Source organism: Vigna unguiculata, chromosome 1 (genome assembly GCF_004118075.2).
Source record: "Vigna unguiculata cultivar IT97K-499-35 chromosome 1, ASM411807v1, whole genome shotgun sequence".
Taxonomy (NCBI): Eukaryota; Viridiplantae; Streptophyta; class Magnoliopsida; order Fabales; family Fabaceae; genus Vigna; species Vigna unguiculata.
The window spans coordinates 32,463,249-32,486,598 of record NC_040279.1 but is presented as its reverse complement, the minus strand read 5'-3'; the positions used below and the strand labels follow the sequence as shown (position 1 = coordinate 32,486,598).

Genomic DNA, 23,350 nt, shown 5'->3' with positions numbered 1-23,350 from the left:
AAATAGTATTCGACAGATATACACTAAATGAGAAGTTTATAAGTATAGAAAAAACACCAAATTTGAAACAATTGTCTCCAAATTTTAAGTATATATATATATATATATATATATATATATATATATGAGTTAATTTGACATATTTAAAAAAATGGCAAACATAAAGAAAAATCATATTAATTTCATTTTAAATTAAAATTAGATGTAAAAGTTAAATTATAAAAGCTACTTTCGTATTAACTTTTCAAAATTTTGTTTTTTAACTTTGTGTAAATCGTTTTGAGTTAATTTTATATTTTCTGTTCAGTTCTTTTCTTTTATAAATATTTCGCAGAAGTCTATTCAAGCACGTCCCTTAATTATTTGGTTAAAACAATTAACACCTATAATATCATAATTCTTATTCTTTATCTTTAGTTTGGTGTATATATTTATTTTTTAAGCAAATATTTTAATAATTTTATTCTTTAAATGACCGTTTCATTAAATTTTAATATATGTATTTTATAATTTGATTATTTTTTTTGAATTTAACCATTATTTAATTAAAAAATTACCAACAAAATAAATAAAAAATATTTATAATAAAATTATAAAAATATTTATATTGAATTATATAATTATAATAATTATTTTTTAATTTTTTTATTATAGATCATAAAAAAGTAAACGTTAACACTGGTATTATATAAAAATGATTTCTCATGTTGTTTTTACTTTTATCTTTCAAATGACTGTATTTTCAAATTTAACCATTTTTTTAAATTTAATTATTTTCTTAAGTCAAATAAATAAAAATCATTTATAAAATAAATAAAAATAACCTATAATCAAATTGTAAAATTTTTTTATATTTATTTTTAGGTTTAAATATTGATTTGGTATTAAATTTCATTTAATTTTTTCAGTGTGGTCCTAAAATTTTTGTTTATTTAATTTGGTCATAATATACGTCAATTTTGTTAATGCCGTTTAAATAATTAACGGATGGTGCACAGTAATTGCGACATATTCTATGTTTTTTTCTTGTTTTTTATAATTTTTTATTTGAAAATAATGTCTTCGTGTTAAGTCAGTATCGTACCACGTGTTAGTATCGACTTTTTAGATTCAATTTGATGATGATATTGGTCATTTTTGTCCAATTCAGTATCAATCTTGTTTAAAATTAAATAATTTTGTCCCTCTTAAAATTGAGATCAAATATATAATTTTTATATAAATGTTAAACTAATATTTTTATTAAAATTCACATGTTTTATTAAATAGTTTTAATTTAAGGTTACACTTTGTTTAAAATTAAAACAAAAATTTAAAAAATGGGTAAGAACCCGGTGATTTAAAATTTAAAGAGATTAAAAATCACATAAATTATTAAAAATCACATATGTCATACAACATTATATTAATCGATTCTATTATTTTATTTGATCTTTAACCTCTTAAAACTTTAAACCAATGTTGTTATTCTCCACCTTTAAACTCTTCATTTTAATTTTAAATCAACTCTAACTTTAAATTATAAATTTTTAATAAAAATGTGAATTTTAATAAAAAATATCAGTATAATATTTATATAAAAGTTAAATTTGATCTAAATTTGGAGAAGAACAAAATTGCTCAATTTGAAAAAAAAATTGGGACTGAATTGAACAAAAATAATTAATATCATGACCAAATTGAATATAAAAAATTGACTTTGACACGTAACATTGATCTTGACACGTGGCATGATATTAGTCTGACACGTAGACTTTTTTTAAAATAAAATAATTTAAAAAAAAAACACAAAATGACACTTCATAATAATTACCGTTCACTATCCGTTAATTATTTAAACGGTGTTAACCAAATTAAACAAAATTAACGAATATCATGAAGAAACTAAAAAAATTAAAAAAAATATTATGACCAAATTAAAAAACTTAACGAAAGTTATTACTAAACCCGTATTTAAGCTTTATTTTTATAATTATAATTTTATTATTTTTTGTTATTATAAAAAGGTAACACAGATAATACATATGTTTTCGATAATTAACAATAATGATAGAGAGAAAAGGTTTTTAAATAAAGCACTACAAAATGTGTTTAATCATTCGAAAAAACCTCTGAAACTCTTACCAAATAAGCTATATCAAATTTGAAAAAAGTGCATATACACAAACGTACTAGAACTCCTTTTTTCTTCCTGCACCCCTAAGTTTTGAAAATCCACATTTGCTTTTATTAAAAGATATTAAAATAAAAAATAATTAAACTGTTCTCCTTGCTTCTAGCAGTGCCTTCTTCTTCTTCTTGAGGGTGCATCTCGTTACAGTGCATCTCATCTTCTTGTTCTTCTTTCAGTGTATTTTAAAAAGTTTTCGGATTGGGTAATTAGTATGTATTGCTGATTTCGAAAGTGCATTTCTGATAAACTAATCAGAAATTTATTGTGTTTATAGTTCTGTGAAAATGATGAAGATGAAATTGATTATGGTGAGGAAGATGAAGGAGATGGCAGCGAGAAGGCCAAGAGGGAGGTCCGTGTGAAGAAAGAGAATCATTTTTAATATATTTTATTTAGGGGTGAGATGGTGATAAAATATTTTAAGGGAGTGCAAAAAGACAGAAGGGAGGTGCTGGAAGAAATACTCAAAAAGGCTTTCAATACAATCCGATGACTGTCAGTTATAAAGTCCATGCTCAATTACTTTTTGCACCTTGATATATTTTTCAGCATCTTCATGAGGTGTTATTACAAAGATCTAAAATATCCATATTTCATATTTGGGTATTGTAAAACTGAGAAACATGTTTCATATTATACCATCTAAAATTTACTTTTAGTCCTGAAAATTTCTATTTAATTGAAATGTAATATAGTGTGTATTTCAAAATTTTGTAATCCATAAATAAATTTTGGATTATCTAATTTATAATACATTTCTATAATTTTGACTATGTATTCTAGAATATATTTATAGATTTCTAAATGATTTAATTCTAAATGTAATCTTAGATTCTAATTTAAAAATATATTTCAGTTTATAAATTTCAAAATGTATTTATAGATTTTCAATGTATTAATATATTATGAAGTATAGAATCTGAAATATATTTTTAATTATATAATTAAGAATATGTTTTGAATTGTATAATTAAGAATATTGTCTTCTTCCATCTGAAAAGTAACAGGAGGTGGAAGAAGGTTGAGGAAAAAAAATATAAAAATTTCAAGATGGAAAAGGACCCAAATTTTTACATATGAGAAAACATCAATTTAACAAAAGGGGTTATATTTAGTTTTTTTTTTCTTAAATACCGACTCACTTAAGTTAAAGAAAATGTAAAAATCATACTGACTCACTGGACTGACCCACCAGCCCCCCAACAAAATGACAGATTGAATTGGAGTTTTCAACTTGTCAGCCTATTTTTGTCCGGTTTGTCTAATCCATCAAACTGGCGGACCCATCCTGCAACGAGGCGGGTTACAATTTCTGACTCATTTTTCAACAGCGGGCCAAAACAGATTGGATTGATTTGTTTTGCCAACCCTACTTTTCCACACCTATAAGATGGAGTAAAAAGATAAATAAATATTAAAAAAGATATCCAACTTCATGATAACATAAATACCGAACATAATATTACGATGTTTAAGCCCCTATTAAATATATTTTTCAAAAAATAACTTATATTTATATTATAAAATCAAGTTATTTGAAATGAAAAAAATGTTTTGGCCTAAATGTAATATTTGTTTTTAATTTTTAAATAAGAAAAACGAATAATTTTACTTTAGATAATTCATAATTTTAATCCAATCTTCAAAGTTCGATTACATTATATTTTCGTTTATTTTGGTTCAATGCTGTGATCAAAGTGTTCTCATCCCTAATTACTCAAATTCTTTCCAAATTAATATTATTGACGATCCAAAACTTTTCTTGAACCTTAGTTCCTTAGTAGAATTAGCCTAACTTTTCATATTAAAATTCAATTCATTGAAAATCAAACTCGTTTTCGTATCAAGAGGTTAACTATGAGTCAAACCCTATTGTTAAACATAACCTTCATTAGTATTTTATTCGAGTCTCAGATCACAAAAGATATTTTTGAATACTTAATAAAACAAACTATGTATAATTAAACTACAACAAACATTAAATATGGACGCAAAATACTACCATTGGATGGAAAAACATAAATAAATATAAACAATATTGATCAGAGAGAGTTTTGTTGTTTACGTGTAATCACAACAAAATGGATTTAACTCTTTGTCATGAAGAGTTAAAAAAATAATAATAAACATTAGAGGAAGATAACAAGACAAAGCACGAAGATTTTCAAGAAAACACTAATAATTTACAAGTCTTCCCAGAAGTGCCAATATGATTTTATGGTGCTAGTGTGAATCAAGTGATGTTCATTGCAAGTTTTCTTTTATATTTTTACATTTGACATTTTTCCAACACTTCCATGATTTCCCTCTTAACTAATATGAGATTACTTATATAAGGGATTAAAAGAAGGCTAACTAAGTTAAAATTGATTTTAATATAAAGTAATTAATCATGATGGTAAAAAATAATATTACAATTTGCTTTTATAAATTTATTATAATCATATTTCGATACAATAACGCATGGTTTTTTCATGTTTTACTAAAAAAAATTATTTTTTTTCCTTATTTTTTCCCATTTTATATGGATATGTAGTTTGAATATATATTAAATGGATTTGAAAATAAAACAGTATGTAGTTGCATTTTCATATTTTAGGTAAAATTATGTTTGTTAGGATGTTCCACAGCTAATTGATTAATTCAATTAGTCAATTGGATTTGAGTAGTAAAAATGTGGAAGATCATATCATTCTTCATACTTTATAGGTTTTAGTGCCTATGGTAAAAAAATAAATTAGTTTAATGTTAATTTTCCCTACTTAACCAACTAATATTCAAGGCATCTCTAAATACAATTATTTTTATATGAAAAAGAAAAGTTATATGCAAATATATTTAAATTTAGGTAAGCATGTGTCAAAAAAATTAGTTTAAATCTTCTTTTGTCATTAAGTCCCCCACTTTTAAATTGTTTTAGTTGCTTAATATTTTCTGTTAAGGTAAAATTTAATCAAATCGAATTAGAAACGACTTGGTTGACTTGCTTTATCATGGGAAAATAGTTTTTTGAAACTCAAACTACTTGATAACTTGTTCTCAAGGCTAATATAATAATATTTAAATATTATCAGAATTTGTTGGAATAAGAACATAATTAATTGTAAAGAATTGTGGGTCCAAAAAAATGGAGAAAAATTACTTAAAAACTGGGATACTCTCCATGTTCAGGTCATTGCATTGATTCATAGTAATTACTTTTCAATTTAATCTTACGGTCACTTCTTCTTGTTCTACCTACAATAATAATGAACATTTCACTACTATTTAACAAAATTTGAACAGAAGAACTTACTAAAGCATTTTTTTTTTTGGGTAGGTCACATGAAACCCACGACAACGTGTGTTACTAGTATTCACCTTTCCATTTTCTGAGTTGCGAATCCCTTGTTACCAACTTGCCGGTTTTCATTTAACCGAAACATTTTAATGCTTAGTTTTAGGGTTTGATAATCCGTAGTCTTTGGGTTCGGGCAAGATGGGGAGAGAAGACTCCATATCCTTTCAATTTTTAATTTTCATTCTCTAGTTCACAAATCATTAATCATTTAAGCAATTCCTCTCGGTAACTTTGCCTTTCTCAATTCATGTTTTGTTTTTTGTTTTTGTTTTTGTTTTGCTGGTTGCATGCTACTTTAGTCTCTTCAGTTTTGTTGCAGGAATCTGGTTTTGGGGCAATCTCTGTATTTCGACATTCTGGGTACGTAAAAAATTGCATCTTTCTCTTTTGTACATTGTTTGAATGCTTCTTAGTTGTAAGCTTTTACTTCAGTTTTTTTATTTTTGTGTTTTTCATTCTGCGTTTCTAAGCGCGTGTTATACGCTATTTTTCGCCATTGGGGGTTCTCTTTGAAATCCATGTTTATGATGATTAATGTAAGGATTATTGGAAGTAGGTCAAAAACTCCAATTGTTTATGTTTCATTCTGTGCATGTCATAGAGGGTAGAATTATAAAAGGTGGAGAGGGGCTGAAAATGATGGGTTTTTTACTTTCTCATCTTGGATACTCACTGAGACAGTAAAAATACGGAGAAGATTGGAAATCATTATACTTTCTTCTTACTTGGTAGGGTTGAACATTACCTTGAGAAATTCTTAATTAGAATAACCCGCCCCTCATTTTCAGCTCAATTTCATTCACACTACAAAGGAGTGATGTAAATTTCTGAGCCTGAGTGAGAATGAGTGGGCCTGCACCATCAATTGGTTCCGCTCTTTCCTTTTTTCCTAGCAATTGATTTCCAAACCCTTCCAATTGTAGCCCTTACTCTTAAGAGAAAAGAGGAGAACACTTATTTTTGTTGTGATTGCATGTTCAACCTCTCAAGCCTTTTCCCACATTGCTGGACGAAAATCCATCATGACCAGAGCTTCTGTCACATTCGGAGTTCTTCTCAGCCACGTTTGAGCTCGTCTCAGTTTAAGTCAATTCTGTTATGTTCTTCTGCAACTCTGTATGTCTTGGTTCTGTTTGCTTTGTCCATGAGCAATTTGTTGGCTTCTGTTTGTCTAATTGGGTTGTCAGGTTGTGTTCATATCTTCATGTCTGTCATTTATGACTTTATTTATTGACGTTCTAAAACTTATGAATGTATGATTATGAATTTACACTTAATTAAGTATTTGATTTGTGTTAAACAGGCTTTTTTTTTTCTCTTATTTATGTTATGTTTTATGCAAATATAAGAATTTTATGAATCTTGAAGGATATGTGTCCATAACTTATTGTTCTCTGTTTCCCCTTCCAGAGTCTTGAGTAACATCTTGAGTTGGACACCTTGCTATTCTCTGGACATCTTCTCTTATCCTGATTACTGAAAGGTTGGGTGTTTTAAAGAGCCGTTGTACTGGTTTGAAGTTCAATCTGTTGAATGATAAAGAATACTAGCGGGATAGCAAATTGTCTGCCTAATATTTCATTTTCTATTCAAAGAATTATTGGTGCAAAAAGTGGTTTTCTAGAAAATATTTGTTTGGCTTTTTCCTGCAGTGATAATAATGGAAGAAGCAGGTTATGATTACCCCAAATTTCGGGAGAACGAAAATCTTTCGGTGCCCCCTGGTTTTGTATCACTCACATCTTTCATTTTGAGAAAGGGTGGAAATGTCAAGAAAAATGATAAATCTACAACCTTTCCATCTGCATCTGAACAAGAGCCAAACTGTATGAAGACTGAACTTGAGACGAATGACATTAATGCTTATAGGCAGGGTCTTATGCATCGGCCATGGATAAACATGGACCTGAGCAACAACCACAAGCCTGAGGAATCTCACACAAAGCATCTTCCTATGGTTAAGTTGGGAATCTTGCATTTTTTTGGTTAGTGGTTAGATTGCTAAGAAAATCAAACTAGAAAGGCATAGTCCTAGACAAGTTATTAAATTGAGATTCAAATTGGGAACTATTAAGCTTATTTTGGAAATGTAACCATAGTTTGTTTTGAATTGTAGTATTTGAAGTTAATGAAAAGTAACTTTAAATATATCACATGATGTATAGTTTAAGTGTTTAATGTAATAAGTCTGAGAACAAATTATTAGTTTTATAGAAGATTCTGAAGTCTCTATTTTAAAAGAATGGAAATGAATCAATGAAACAACAGAGTGCATCCATTGGCTGAGTGATTGACAAATGAAGTAATGAAATAATCAAATAGGATAAGTTTAGAAGCCTTCTTCCAAGTTCTTTTGATTTAACAATTTAAACTTACATGATTTTTCATTTTCTTTTGTGAAAATTGGTGAAAGAAAAGTAAAAGCAAAAGTATTTGTTTTTTATGTGATTCACATCAATGATACAAAATGAAGTTTATTCATTGATTGGGAGATTCAAATTCACTTGAGATTCATTTAATGATAGAATCGTATGATTCAAATTGTTTAACAATGAATACTAGAATCAAGATACCTCACCGCATATGTCCTTAGATGGTGGGTAACTTACAACAATTGGAACATAATCTTTCTGATCTTATCTTCTTTGAGTTCTACATAGTTATTAGGATTCATTTAGACACAAATAGTGTATTTAAACTGTTTTGTGTGATGTTTGTGTTGGTTTGGCTCTGGATTGCAGGACTTGATAATTTTTCGTTTGCTTTTTGTGAGCATAATCTCATCATGACTGGTTTCTCTTCTATTTTCTGACGATAAAGAAAATTAATGATATTTTTTTTCTTTTTTCATTTTTAGAACCTACCATTAAATCCTCTTCGTCCAAAGGGGACCATACGTGGATGTCCTAGTTGCAGTAATTGTGTGAAGGTATGTATCCTCACTTTACCTATCCACATTGGAGTAGGCATGACCATGCATCCTTTATTTTTGTTTGTTTATCAAAGTCTTGAATCAGGTAACAGCAAGGTGGCATCCTAAGGATGCAATAAGAGAAGCTTTGGAAGAAGCTCCTATCTTTCGCCCAACAGAAGAGGTACCAACCACCTAGGTCTAGTTGTATGCTTTCGTTGTGTCGCGTTGTGCACATCTTGATTATGTTTTCAAATGTGGATTCTTGTGATTGTTGAATAAAATATCTGTGTAATTATGTACATTATGAAGGAATTCAAAGATACGCTTAAATATATTGCAAGTGTACGTTCCAAAGCAGAAACTTATGGAATTTGCCGAATTGTTCCTCCTACTTGCTGGAAACCACCATGCTTTCTTCAGAGAGAACACATATGGGAAAAGTCTGAATTTGTTGCTCAGATTCAGCGAATTGATGGACATCAAAAAATTATGGCCAGTGCTTGTGAAAATACAAAAAGCAAGAGAAAAAGAGATGTAAAAGTAGCTTTGGGCTCTCAGCTTTGTAAAAGAAACACTAGCACCCCAAATAACCATAATGTTGAAGAATGTGATTGTGAGTCCGAACCTGGTCCTAAATTCAGTCTCAAAACATTTAAGGAATATGCAGATGTGTTTAAGAACGAGTACTTCAATTACAATGATAAGAAGAAATCCATAGCTTCCAATGTAAAATTAGCTATTCCTCAGCAGTCGGAACCATCTGTGGAGAATATTGAGGGTGAATATGGCCGAATTGTTCAAAATCCTTCCGAAGAAATTGAGGTATATTGATGAATAAATTCAATATGCAGTATGCAGTGCTTTTTCCATCTTCAGTTTTTGATTCATTCTGAAATTCTAATTGATCACATGCTAGGTGCTTTGTTGTAATAAGTTGGAGGCTGGAATATTTAGCAGTGGATTTCCTAAAGTTTCCGATTCTGTGGGGGCACACTCTTACCCTGAATATTTGAAATCTGGATGGAACTTGAATAATATGCTTTCAGGTTCCCTTCTTTCGTTTGAAAGCCCTGATGTTTCATGTAACCTTGCCCCCAATGTTAGTGTGGGAATGTGCTTCTCTGCTGTCAACTGGGTAATACAATCGCTTTATTACCTTATAATTGCATGCATATCAAATCTTTGTTTTCACTATCTCTATCTCCTAATAGTTTTCTGGGGGAAACTTCCAGACTGATTTTCAAATTTGATTAATGAATCCTTTTTGTTTACTTCTCTATCCAATCACTTGACGTAAACAGAAAGTTGAAGAACACCACTTATACTCATTATCGTACATACATCTGGGTGAACCAAAAGTGTGGTATAGCGTCCCAGGAAGATTTGCTGTCAACTTTGAAACAATTCGGAAAAAGTATCTACCAGATTTGCATGCAGGAAAGCATCATATGCATGACACTATGGTGAGAATATGATTGCTTGTTATGAACAATTGTTGTTCTTTAAAAAGTAACTGCGATGCGCACCTAACATCCTTTTATTTCTCATGTGACTTCTGTTAACCCTTTCAATATGAATCCATGCATGCTTTTCTGATAAACATCATATTGTTGGTCGGGTGGATTTTGATTCTGCAGGATTATTTGTATACTAATTCCACCCATTTCCTGTCGGTATCTCCCATCTATTACCATTTATGAACATGTTTCTCCATCCCACATGTTTATTGTCATATTTCCTCTCTTTATATCATCTAGTGAATGTCAAAAGTTTCATTGACAATACAAAGTAACAGTCTTTGTAGTAGCTGATTCCTAGGTTTCAACGAAGAATAATTGTATGTTCATTTGTTTTGTCAACTGATATTCAATAGGCCTACTAGCACTTAGAGAAGGAAGCAAAGGCTTCACTTATAGGATCTATGTTTTCCCTTGCTTAAGTATAGCTTACGTTATTGTTATAAAAATGCTATTGCAATACCAAATGTTCGATGCAATGTCCTTGAGTTGTGGGTTTTTTCTTTTTACCTTGAAAAATGTGAAGAACACTTGCTGCTAAATGTTCAAACCTCAGCAGCTCAATCTTTTGTTGAAACTGTTGTCATTCACAATCCTTTTTTCAGAATAAAGCCCAATCTCATCGAGGCTCCAAGTTTGCCAAACTTTGTTTTTCTGCTTGCAGTAATATGTCTTTGGCTTTGTTGAAACTTTAATAATTGTTGCCATCAATTTATGATAGAGAAAGTAGTAGTGTAAAATTTTATTCTTCAACTACTTTTATTCAGCATGGATAAATTCCTGTCACCTCAAATATTAGGTATATATTGTTGTTTCGAAAGGAAACACTATTTTTATATGTGAAACTGAGGTTGGTCTTTATGCTAATTTTTGTTACTAGGAGAGGCAATTATCATGCTCCATATTGAAGGCAGAGGGTATACCTGTATATCGTTGTGTTCAGTATCCTCGTGAATTTGTTCTCGTCTTCCCTGGGGCATATCATTCAGGATTTGATTGTGGTTTCAACTGTTCTGAAGCAGTAAGTTTTGCTCCTCTTGAGTGGCTGCTTCATGGACAGAATGTTGTAGAGCTTTATCGTGAACAGAGGAAAAAGACATTACTTTCATATGACAAGCTTTTATTAGGAGCTGCAAATGAAGCTGTCAGGGCCCAATGGGAAACTGGTCTGTGCATGAAGAGCACATCCTCCGACAGCTTGACATATAAAGGTGCCTATCAGAAAAATGAGTTCTTAACAAAAGCTTTCAACGTAAGTCATTCAGCTCGATATCCTAGTTTTTCTGAAGTTGTTTATTATCAACTTCAAATTCCATTGATCATTAATAATTCTTCAATCATTTATCTTGATAAACTGAAATGACGTTATATTAGAGAGTTCTGAAGGCCTTCTCTCCATCCTTCATTTTATAATTTTCTTGTTTTGCTTCATTCAGGTTGCATTCATTCTTCTTATATTTTGTTTCCTTTGTGTAGTCTCGCATTCAGAGTGAAAGTTTGAAGAGGAAATTTCTTACCAGTTCTTTAGTATCACAAAGGATGGATGAAAAATTTTATGCCACCTGTAGGAGGGAATGTAGTATTTGCCTGTGTGATTTATACTTGTCTGCTGTTGGGTGTTCATGTTCAAATGACAAGTTTGCATGTCTTGATCATGCAAAACATTTTTGTTCTTGCACTTGGAGCAACAAAATTCTCTTGTTCCGTTATGAAATCAGTGAGTTGAATGTTCTTCGTCAAGCCTTGGACGGGAAATTAAGTGCAGTCTTTAAATGGGCCAAAGAGTATCTCGGATTAACTTTGAACTCTGTGAGATCAAAACCACGCCCAGAAAATGTTTGTGGTTCAACTTTCCCTTCCCAAGACTTGCATATGAAAAAATCTATATCCCAGACAGCAGCAAATGAATCAATAGAGAAACGACGTCAATTGCAGGAAATATTGAATTCATCAAAAAGAAAACAAAATGAAGCGGTTTCACGTTTTTCCAAAAAGAAACAAAATGAAGTGGTTTCCCAGGTCCCGCAAACTTCTGGTGGCACTCATTCGAAAACGAAGACAGATTTGCTTCGGTCAAGCTGTGCAAGTGGTAAGAAAGGAATCAATTCTGTTGGCACCAAAATTGATACGGAGAAGGTTGGGAGCAAGGTAACAACTTCAAAGAAAGAAGATCCAAAAGCATCTAATGTTGCTCCGGTTACAAACTTAAGATATTTGTCTTTTCTACAAGAACATGAGTTACTTGATGTTTCATCTGATAGTATGAGTAGCTCTTCGTCATCGGATTCTGAAGCTGCATAAGTAGCTAATGGCTAACTTCTACAAGCGGGAAAGATATCAGTAGTTCTTCGTAGGTTTATCAGTGTAGGAATTTGGATGCTACATCCATCGTAGTATACTTTAGATATAGTTACAAAAAAATTGCCTTGTAACTTAATATAGACAGAACTGCAGGTCCTTTGGTTCATATTGTATCCTGAGTTTTTGTAACTGTCATTCTTTGTCTCTTTATCTGGTATATTTGGTGTTTCTGCCTTTTTTCTGCACCCTCCGCCGAAGTTGTTTTTCTTTTATAGATTGGCTATGGTTGAATAACTTTAAATTGCTAAATTTGATTCGGCTGTTGTTATTTTTGTACAAATTATATATGTTTCTGTTCAACAGGATTTGTGCACAACCATTTTTGCAGTATTTGATGGGTGTTTAATTGCAGTACTTAGAGTCATCAGAAATGGCAACATAATAGACGTATATTACGTATACAGTGGCCAAAGGCTCTTTTTCAAGTCCTTTAAATTGAGAACTATTGAGCTCCGATGTCTGAAGAATGTCAAATATATGCTTAGCAGTTTTTTAATTTCTCAGAATTAGTTGCAATGTCTATGTCTCTCCTTGAACAGCATATATGATCATCATACAGGGTCACTTTATGTTTAGCGACAATGAAGAGTTCATTCCTTACGTTGTTTAATTGCACGTTCTTCTTCGAGTAACGTTACTCTCGACTAAAGACCAAATACCCTCAGACACTCGGACAGATGCGAATCAACAACATTTTAGAACTTCCATTCTTGTTTTATTTCTGTTCAAATTAAAAAGCCAGAAATTGGGGAAAATGTGTAAACATCGATGGATGCTGTCACTTCATAATTTGTTTGCTACCCTCCCCACCACCCCATTTGTTTTGAGAAGAAAATAAGAAACATCAAAGGTCAAACATTTTACATCAATAATTACAGCACGAAAACAGGTAATATAAATATGCCCGCAATGTCGGCAGGTGCGACATTCCAAAAATAATCAAAGTCCTTTAGGAGAAAAAGAAAGGGTAATACAAATGCTTCTGAATCCTATTAGAGATGATACAGTACACAAGAAAACCCACTTGAAATTGAGTGGGATTCAATGCTAATCGAAGTAAAAACTAAAAAGAATGAAGCAATTATATATCTATTAGTACAAAAAACCACAATTCACAAGCCAGCAGAAACCAAACCATGCAAGGTCACAATCCCAATTAAAATATTCTCATCGTTTATCACAGGTAAAAACTGAACAGGCGACGGAGGTGCCTCCATCTTCTTCATCGCCTGCACCGCCATAGCCTCCGGGCCAATAATTCTTGGATTCCTAACATCAACAAAAGAACCTCACTGTTATATACTCGTCTCCTCAACCAAGCATCAAACATAACTCGAATGCAGAATGATATGTATTATTGATACCATTCTCTGATCAAGATTGGAGTTTCATCTTAGAATGGAAGAAAACACAGCATCTGAGTATTGCTCTTTACCTATTTGTTTCTAATGAATGACATTTACTGTGAAATTCTGTTCTGATTATGAGCTTTCTAGGTAGTATGTACGCATGTATTGATATGATGATGATTGTTACCTGTTGCACATCTTCCCCACAGTGAGTTTGAAAATGGCTTCCCCACTGGCTCGGAGAGTGCGACGAAGATCACCGTCGGTGAACGTTCCTATCAGACGGTACCGGTCATCGATCACAAGGAGGCATCCGCATCCTTTACTCGTCAGTTCCACAAGCTGATCCATAATCAAATCCGATTCTCTGCAAATCGGAAGGTCGTCCTGTTTCCTCATCACATCCTTCACCTGCAATTCAAATTCCAATCAGACAACAACAAATTAGGGGAAAACAAATGTACATGCAAGGGAACAGAAAGAGGACCTTGAAGATGAGACTCTTCCCGATCTTGCCGGCGGGATGGTTCGCGGCGTACTCCTCCTTGGTGAGATTCCTGGCCTCCATGAGCGCGATGGCCACGGTGTCCCCGAAAACCATCTGAATAGCGGTGGATGTGACCGGCGCAAGGTTGAACGGACAGAGCTCTCTCTGGAGAGGCAAATGCACGGCCATGTCGCACGCCGCGGCCAGCGCGTTACCTTCGACGGAGGTGAGCGCGATGAGGAGTGCGCCCTTCGCCCTCGCGCAAGGCACCAGGTGGAGGAGCTCCTCGGTGGCGCCTGACTTGCTGAGGAGGACGAGCACATCACGTTCGGTGAGGATCCCGATGTCACCGTGGAGCGCGTCGACCGGCGACAGGAAGGCGGAGCGGATGCCGAGCGAGACGAGCGTCTGCGAGATCTTGTGGGCGACGAAGCCGGACTTGCCGACACCAGTGAAGAAGACTGTGCCTGTGGCGTTAAGGAGGGCGCGCGTGAAGGCTAGGGTTTGGGAGTGGTCTATGTGTTCGAAGAAGAAGTTGAGGTGGCTCTGCTGGGACTTGAACAGCGTCGTGAGGGCGCTCTCGTCAATGTGGCTGCTCTCGTCAAGGCTATGTTTCGCCGCCGCGTCTGGGAATGCCGGCGAAGGAAGAGAACCCATCGCGACGATCTTGTGACGAAGGACTATTGCTTTTCCTTCAGATCACAAGAAAGGAACATCAAACAAACAGGTTTTTTTTTCTCTTCCCCTTTTTCTCTGATTCATATAATAGCATTGATGGAGGTGATGCCTTTCATTTACGCGGTAACAAAACGAGCGTTGCTGCTGCCGTTAAACTAAAATTAAAATTAAAATTAATTCTTTTCACAAATGGACCATACAATAAGGCCCATCTTCTATCCCATGGCCCGCCTAATTACATTAAGTACTTTTCATACGGCCCACTCTCAATAAATTTGGCCATTTTGCTTTCTATTTTTTTATTACAAAAATTGCTGAATGATCTTTCTATTATCGTTTCAAGTTTTACTCAACTTCTTTTCAAGTTTTGAATTTTTTACAAACTGATCAGACCTTAGTGTGTTTTTGGTCAAAACCTTTCCTACTTTTGGATAACAATGATAATGGGGAAAGGCCCATGTCCAAAAGTGTTAAACTTGCATGATGAGTTATTCTATTTAAAGGGTACAGAGTTATATTCGTTCTCTTTGGGCTAAGTAACTTTATAAATTTTCCATTTGTATGTTCACACAATCACATCTCACATATTAAGAGTTTGTATAAGATTATGTTATGGTAAGATTTCTCTACTCTCAATATTTCTCCTTTTTTTTCTTAGAAAAAAATCTTAAAAATTAATAAAATTCTCAACTTCGCTAAAATAGTAACCCTAAGTTGTCCAACATATTTGAAAAATCCTTCCATGCTTAATTTTCTTAGTGCAGTTTAACACATTGCTTGTATTTTCTATCAAACATCACCGGTAGTAAAAAAGATAATTTTGTTATGTTTTTTTTTAAATTTATATTTCCTTTGATTTGAATAAATGTGAATATAAGTTGTGGGTTTATATTTTGACAGCAGCAAAAGAAAAACGAAATCCAGGTGGAAATTTAGTTGTGTACTTGCATCGTAATTTTTGAAAAAGAAAGTGAAAAGAGTGTTAAGAAAAGGGAGAGAGAGGCCCACATTGGATAGGACCGTTCAAAGTCAGTCCAAAAGCAGAAGCCCCACGTGCACACCTGTCATCTTTGTCTGCTAACCTGACAGGACACTTCCGGGTGGATCCCATCACATAAGTAAAAAGTTTGTATAAATATTTTTAATTAATATTAGGATGCTTCTATTTTCAGTCAAAGTAATTGAAATTTTTCAACAGAAATAACTTTTTTTTTTCAAAAATAATAACACTGTTATTTTGAAAGAAAACAAACCATAACATATATACAAATATACATGCATGTAATCAAATTATATGTATTAAATTAAATTTATTCTAATTTGAATATTATATTTTTTATTATAATGGTAAAACATGATAATATATTATATGTATTAAGTTAAATTTATTCTCATTTAAATATTATATTTTTTATTATAATGATAAAACATGATAATATTGTAATACTTTATCCAATTAACTACTTTGATATATCTAAATAAACTCATTTTAAACATAATTTTAACATTTATAATTTGTAATCTCATAATGAATATTTATTAAATCATAAAAAAATAAAATAAAAAGAATACAAATCATACGAGACTAATCAAATTATAATAAAACTTATATTTCACGAGAAATAAATAAATTATACCTATCAGAAAAAAAATCTAAATAAATGTATTGTAATCAACGTTAAATCATATATACTTTTTCTTTATAAATGAAAGTTAAATTAATCAATCTATTTGTACTATGACTTTTCTTAAAAAAAACATGAAAATTTTTGAATTGTATTCACATACAAAAAATGTAAGTACGGATGTAATTTTTTCTAAGACTTTAAAAAGTCACTCATTGATTCAAAAAATCATGATAGACTAAAAAATAATCAATTTCTAATTAAAATTTCTAAAGTCCTTCTCCGAGAATGTTCTAAAACATAAATGGTCTCGATAGCTTAACATAAATAAAAATTTGTACTCCTAAAAAAGCTAAAAAACTATCCAGTATTCACATATTCACCCAAATTTTTTCTAAAAGTATTAACACACGAAGTCAAACTAGGACAACCTCTAGCTCCACCATCATTATATTACGTTCATAAATAAAATCACCATACTCTTCCTAATTTGAATATTAAAAAAATTCACAACCAACAAATCAAAGACAATATTATTTATATGGTTCTTAAATTTATCATGAGTTATGTAAGGCTCACTTTTCGTGCTGCCCTTTCTTCTTAAGGCTGCCCCTAACCATTGGGCCTTCGGGCTGGCCCAGAGGGAAAAAACTTACCTAAATTTGCCCAAACCCTAAACTTGGTGCTTTTGCGTAAAACAGATTCTGCATTCCTTGAGCTGCTGTTGCTGCCTCTACTAGGGTTTTGCTCTCACCGTTACGTTGAGCTGGAAGGACCGTTGTTCCAAGTAAGTTAACCTCTCCACTATTCTTTCCTCATTCTAGCTATGTTGTCGAGGTTTCAACCGAAGTTCTCTCATTGACCCCGTACCCACTCTGTTCCTCTAATCTCCAGTTCATTACGCTATACTCGGAGCTGCGGTGCTCGCTGAATCTGGGTTTGGGAGTCTCGTACTAGCTTATTCCAGGTAAAGGAAGCTAGGACCTTCTGTTTCTTGTGTTTTTTTCGCTGCTTTGCTGTCGTTTCGTGTTTGTGTGGCTTGGTTGTCGTTGCATTAGATTTGGAGTATGTTAAAGCATGTTTTGATTCGTGAGTTTGGCTATTGTACGAGAAAACAGTGGCGAGTTCTGGTTTTCTCGCCCAAGCGAGCTAGTCTCGCCTAAGCGAGATTATCAGAGGCTCGCCCAGGATCTGCTACTCAAATTGTCGCCTAGGCGACGTGCGTTCTTTTTGAGCGAGGAGTGGTCTCGCTTAGGCGAGAAGGGGCTCGCCTGAGCGAGACCTCGTAGAGTCCACTGTTCCCATTTCGCGCTTTCACCTAGGCGAGAAGGGTTTCGCCTGAGCGAGAGGGCCTCTCTCGCCTGAGCGAGGCCTGTTAGCTTGAGCGAGACTGCGGGTAGGTTTGGCACTATCGTTGAATGGTTTACTGATGTGTGGATTGCTTGCCTGATCTAAATGCTTTACTAGGATGGTTTGAGGAATGATGCCATGATATATATATATATATATATATATATATATATTTATATATTTATATATATATATATATATATATCATAATATATATAAGATTGAGGTGGAAAAGATATGTTGCTTCATTGTGTATGAGTTGGAAAACATGAGTTGTATGATTGGTTGTTTATACATGATGTTAGTATTGTGAGAACTGTCTGATGGATTGGTGAAACATGAACTAAGTGTGGTAGGACGTAATTCCATGACTCTTGTAGTGAGAGCTCTTGGTGGCGCCTCATCTGTTGGACGTAATTTCATGGACCTTCATAATGGGAGCCCCTGGTGGTGCCTCACCAGGTGGACTTAATTCCATGAACCTCGTGGTGAGAGTTCATGGTGGTGCCTCGACATAAGGACGTAATTCCACGCGAGTATCGTGGTGGTGCCTCAAGGCCATGACGTAATTTCACGAAGGCCACGTGTAGAGATGGCAAATAAACCCGTGCCCGTGGGTATCACCCGAACCCGTCCCCGTTTTGACGGGGAATCCCCGCTTTGACTGGGTATGGGTATGGGTATGGGTAATACCCGAAATTTTCAACTGGGGATGGGGATGGGGATGGGGATATATATATACCCGCCCAAATACCCGTCCCCGCTTAAATTACTAAACTATTTATAATTTATTAAATAATCTAAAAAATATATATAAATAAATAATATATTTACACATAAAATATAATATAATATAATATAATATAGTATATATACATATAAATAAAATATACTTTTATATATATATTTACACATATACATGTAATATAATATAATATAATATAATATACATATAATATATATACATAATAATATAATATAATATATATAATATATACGTATAAAACAAATTAATCATTTAACTAGTGAGATCTTTTATAAACAAATTTATAACATTACAAATTTATAAAAATTTAAAAGAAATATATATATATATATATATATATATATATATATATATATATATATATATATATATATATATATAAAAGCATAAAATATCTACGCATATACATATAATATATATACATAATAATATAATATATATTATTATATTTATATTATTATATAATATAATATAATATATACTTAAAATAAATATATATCTATAAATATATATATATATATATATATATATATATATAAACATATAATATATATACATAGTAATAATAATATAATATATAATATAATATAATATATATAAATAATTATATATATATATATAAACATAAGATATCCACACATATAATATATATATATACATAGTAATATAATATATAATATAATATAATATAATATAATATATATATATATATATATATATATATATATATATATATAACATATTTCTCATTCTCTTTGTTTTTTGTTATACACTTTGTTTACTCTCTCAATTGTCTGGTTTGTTTTTTAAGATTTAATTTTGAAGGTAATTTTTCTTCTTCTTATTACATAATTTTTACTCTCTGTACATGGTTATGTTCAAATAGGTGTTCCTCAATTTCATTCTATGAAATAATTTTTAGGTTACACATTTGATTATCTTTATTTATTTATTTATTTTCATGAAAATGTTTGACTCTTATTTTGTAGCTCTTCTTTTTGTTACTTTGGTTATACACTTTTTTACTCTCTTTTAATTGTTTGGCTTGTTCTTTAAGGTTTAAGCAGATCTTCAAGGTACTTTTCCTTTTATCATAATCTTAATTATACATTTTTTTTCCGTTATGTTATGTTCAAATGGATATTCTCAAATTTGGGTCACACATTTAATTATCTTTACTCCTTTATGATAATTTTATTTATTATTTATTTTTTGTTTCATGATAATGTTTAATTCTCAATTTTAAGTGCTCAATTGCATAAATCCTTAATTTAATTCAAGATCAAAAGATGAAGAATCTATGTTTAAATTTGAATTATTATTAATTTAATTTTGTTATTTGTGCTATTTCGTTTAAGTGGTATAATATAAATTTTTAATAGTATAAAAAATATTTGAAATATTTTTAAACTTGATTATTGGTTTTCCTTTTATATTTTGTTAAAAAAGAAATTAACCTTTTTACTTTGTTTGATTTTTTTTGTTACGTATGTTAGTTTCTAGAGAAAATGAGCACAGGAGATCAAGATTTGCAGGTACCAAGTCCACCACAGTGTTCACAACAACCAACTCCCTTTCAAAGTTCCAATAATGACAGTCAATCTCCATTGAATCCATCTACGCAAACACCTTCAGAAGTTCATGATGAAATACATTCAACAACACAAGTAGAGCCTGAGAAAGGGAAATTGAAAAGTGTTGTGTGGGAACACTTTGAAAAGATAAAAGTTGATGGAAAATACAAAGCTAAATGTAACTATTGCAAGAAACTGCTTGGTGGAGAAACAAAGAATGGAACAAAGCACAAATGATAGCATGATTGAAAAAATTAAGGATAAGTTGAAGTTGGACACACTCATTAAGAAAGGGTCTTTGCTTCATATGCGTTGTTCAGCACATATCCTTAATTTGATTGTGAAAGAAGGGTTAGCCGTCCTAAAAGAAGGGGTGGAAAAAATTCGAGAAAGTGTAGCATATTGGACAGCAACTCCTAAAAGAATGGAAAAATTTGAGGAAACAGCTAGACAATTGCGAATTTCTTTCACTAAAAAGTTAAGTTTGGATTGCCCAACTAGATGGAATTCTACTTACAAGATGCTTGATATTGCCATATGTTATAAGGATGTGTTTTTTAGGTTAAAGCAACGTGAAGCTCAATACACTTCTTTGCCAACTGATATGCAGTGGGAATTTGCAAAGGATGTTTGTCGAAGGCTAAAATTATTTAATGACATCACAGAAATCATTTCTGGCTCCAAATACCCAACTGCCAACATCTTTTTCCCAAAGATTTGTGAGATCAAGATTGCAATAAATGATTGGGTTAAATCTCCTGAGATAACCATTCAAAATATGGCAATACAAATGTTAAAGAAATTTGAAAGTTACTGGAGCGTTATTCATGATATATTGGCAATTGCTTCAGTTTTAGATCCAAGGTACAAGATGGACATGTTAGAATATTATTTTTATATATTGTATGGTAATGATTTTGATCTGAAACTTAGTAGGATTCGTCAAATGTGCTATGATTTGGTTTTGGAATATCAATCAAAAAAGAATGAAACTTCTTCTTATAGAGCTACATCATTGGAGTTGGGAAAGGATGTTGATAATGATGCGAATGAATTTTTAGAGTTTATGGCAAAAAAGAAAAAATCTAGAACTACAGTTATGAAAACAGAGTTGGATTATTACTTGGAAGAAGATAATTTGCCGGTTACACAAGAATTTGATATCCTATCATGGTGGAAAACAAATGGGTTAAAGTTTCCAACCCTTCAAGCAATTGCAAGGGATGTTTTAGCTATTCCAATAACAACTGTAGCTTCTGAATCTGCTTTTAGTACTGGTGGTCAGATATTAACTTCTCACCGTAGTCGACTTCATCATATTACTATAGAGGCTTTGATGTGTACAAGAAGTTGGATATGGAACTCAAACCATCTAGGTAAGTTACTCAAATTTATTAATATTTTTTGTTAGTATTTTTTGTGAATTCTCATCTAATATTCTACATTTGGTGTTTGTAGGTGTTAAAAAATTAAAAGGAAAAGATGTTCTCATGAGTGAAAATGAATCTGATGAAGAAGGTACATTATATTCTAGTAATTAAAATTTTCAATTTCAATTATTATATCATATCTAATTTTTCATTTTTTTTCTATGTGTAGGTGGATCGAATGCAAATGAAACCACTGATCATTTGTAAAATTATAAATATTTTGGTTATTATAAAATTTTAGTAATGTGTAATTTTTTAGCTTTTATATAATTATTTGAATTTTATTTAGTTGTTATTTGATACTTTAATTTGAGATTTATACTATTATAATATTTTTCTTAATATTTGACATCATGAAAATCAAAAAGAGTATGTTATTTTAATATTAAATATTTTGATAGTATCATGATTCCGTTGGTGTGATTTTTAAATTTTTTTTATAAAAAATATTTAATTGATATATGGAACAATAAAAAAATGGGTATGGGTATGGGTATAAGAAAATACCCGTTACCCGGTGGGGATGGGGATGGGTCAAAAGTTGTATACCCGTTGGGTTTGGAGATGGGGATGGGGATGAATTTTTATTATGGGGATGGGGATGGGATCATGATACCCGTACCCGCCCCGCCCCGTTGCCATCCCTAGCCACGTGGTGGTGCCTCTTGGAAGGGTGTAATTCCGCGAAGGCCTCCTGGTGACACCTCACTGCTAGGACGTAATTCCACTGCTTGGTGGTGGTGCCTCCCTTTACATATCCGGATAAGTCGAGTCTTGGGGTTTCAAATGATTTGGTAAATCTATGGATGAATGTCTGCTGTTTGTGACTGATTTTGTAAATTGCATGTTGACCGATATGATATATGTTTCCTTTACAGTAGCTTACCCTTTTGCTTGCTTGTATGTTGTGCGTGGTTTTCTCTATTGCGATGATCATCAATTTCATTGATGTGAGCATATGTGAGAACCCCTGGCAGTGGTAATGTTAATAGGGATGCTGCAGCTTGATGAATTGGATGGGTATTGGGCCCACTGTGGGGCTCATCACTGAAGGATTTTATTAGTTATGATTTTCTTGTATGAACAAGACCTAGTATAATTATTTGTTTTTCCAGTGTATTTCTGTTTGGGCCGTGTAGAGCCCTTTTCATGTAATCTAGGTATATCTGACGTATTGTATACCTTTATACCCTAAACTCCGTACTCTTTAAATATTCATGTATGTGATGTTTTATTAATTTGAGGTTATCCAGTTTTTGGGACGTTACAAGTTATAGATACTAACTTTTTAATTTAAAAAAAAAAAAAAAAACTCAAATACATCCTTAAATCTGTTATATATAACCTCTCATTTTCCAAATCATCCAAATAATTATGTCATTTTGAAGAATCATTAATGAATTATTTCTTAATTTCGACTGTTATAACTATTTTATCTGGTACAAAATTTCTTTTTTATATGAATAGAACATAATTTTCCTATTAAAAATGCTTACTTTAGAGTGTTTTTCAATGATATATTTTACTATATATTTCCTTTGACAGAAATATGGTTAAAAAAGAAAAAGAAAAATTTGAAAAAGATTTAGGAATTCCAACAATATCTAATTGTGGTGTATTAACAATTTCTCATGAAAATAAATTTTTTATTTGAGAATTTAATTGAATACGAGCAACTTGGTACAAGAGTATTGGCTAACTTAGACCGGGTTTAGACAAATTCATTATCCATCCTATTGAGAATTGTGGAGTTTGGTTGAGGTGATTTTTTATTTTTTTTTATATT

General features: G+C 31.8%; 2 protein-coding genes across 6 annotated transcripts; one reads left to right on the top strand and one right to left on the bottom strand.

The window, feature by feature from the left end:
* Window positions 1–5,462: 5,462 nt before the first annotated feature.
* Window positions 5,463–12,490, top strand: LOC114185542 (putative lysine-specific demethylase JMJ16). 5 transcript variants are annotated; one of them, XM_028073344.1, is made up of 11 exons: window positions 5,463–5,738; window positions 5,833–5,873; window positions 6,924–6,996; window positions 7,166–7,470; window positions 8,371–8,442; window positions 8,531–8,608; window positions 8,737–9,249; window positions 9,344–9,562; window positions 9,729–9,890; window positions 10,825–11,196; window positions 11,421–12,490. In XM_028073344.1, exons 4-11 carry the CDS (start codon window positions 7,174–7,176, stop codon window positions 12,243–12,245), a joined length of 2,538 nt encoding a protein of 845 aa, XP_027929145.1. In that variant the 5' UTR covers window positions 5,463–5,738; window positions 5,833–5,873; window positions 6,924–6,996; window positions 7,166–7,173; the 3' UTR covers window positions 12,246–12,490. The 5 variants fall into 5 exon arrangements, with proteins under 5 accessions (XP_027929145.1, XP_027929136.1, XP_027929154.1 ...); XM_028073335.1 differs by having other exon boundaries at window positions 5,822–5,873; XM_028073353.1 differs by having other exon boundaries at window positions 5,813–5,873.
* Window positions 12,491–13,232: 742 nt separating this feature from the next.
* LOC114174535 (probable arabinose 5-phosphate isomerase) lies at window positions 13,233–14,935 on the bottom strand. The gene is made up of 3 exons (XM_028059373.1): window positions 14,142–14,935; window positions 13,842–14,065; window positions 13,233–13,574 (listed from the first exon to the last, which is right to left on the bottom strand). The coding sequence occupies exons 1-3, from the start codon at window positions 14,796–14,798 to the stop codon at window positions 13,418–13,420; spliced, it is 1,038 nt and encodes a 345-aa protein (XP_027915174.1). The 5' UTR covers window positions 14,799–14,935; the 3' UTR covers window positions 13,233–13,417.
* Between the last annotated feature and the right edge of the window lie 8,415 nt (window positions 14,936–23,350).

What these genes read in the sequence shown, in the direction of transcription:
- LOC114185542 (XM_028073344.1), top strand. Translation starts at nt 7,174, where the DNA reads ATGGAAGAAGCAGGTTATGATTACCCCAAATTTCGGGAGAACGAAAAT. An exon ending in ACACAAAGCATCTTCCTATG is followed by an intron (nt 7,471 to 8,370) that starts GTTAAGTTGGGA and finishes TTTCATTTTTAG; the next exon opens with AACCTACCATTAAATCCTCT. An exon ending in ATCCTTCCGAAGAAATTGAG is followed by an intron (nt 9,250 to 9,343) that starts GTATATTGATGA and finishes ATCACATGCTAG; the next exon opens with GTGCTTTGTTGTAATAAGTT.
- LOC114174535 (XM_028059373.1), bottom strand. Translation starts at nt 14,798, where the DNA reads ATGGGTTCTCTTCCTTCGCCGGCATTCCCAGACGCGGCGGCGAAACAT. An exon ending in GGAAGAGTCTCATCTTCAAG is followed by an intron (nt 14,066 to 14,141) that starts GTCCTCTTTCTG and finishes TTTGAATTGCAG; the next exon opens with GTGAAGGATGTGATGAGGAA. An exon ending in GTGGGGAAGATGTGCAACAG is followed by an intron (nt 13,575 to 13,841) that starts GTAACAATCATC and finishes TGTTGATGTTAG; the next exon opens with GAATCCAAGAATTATTGGCC.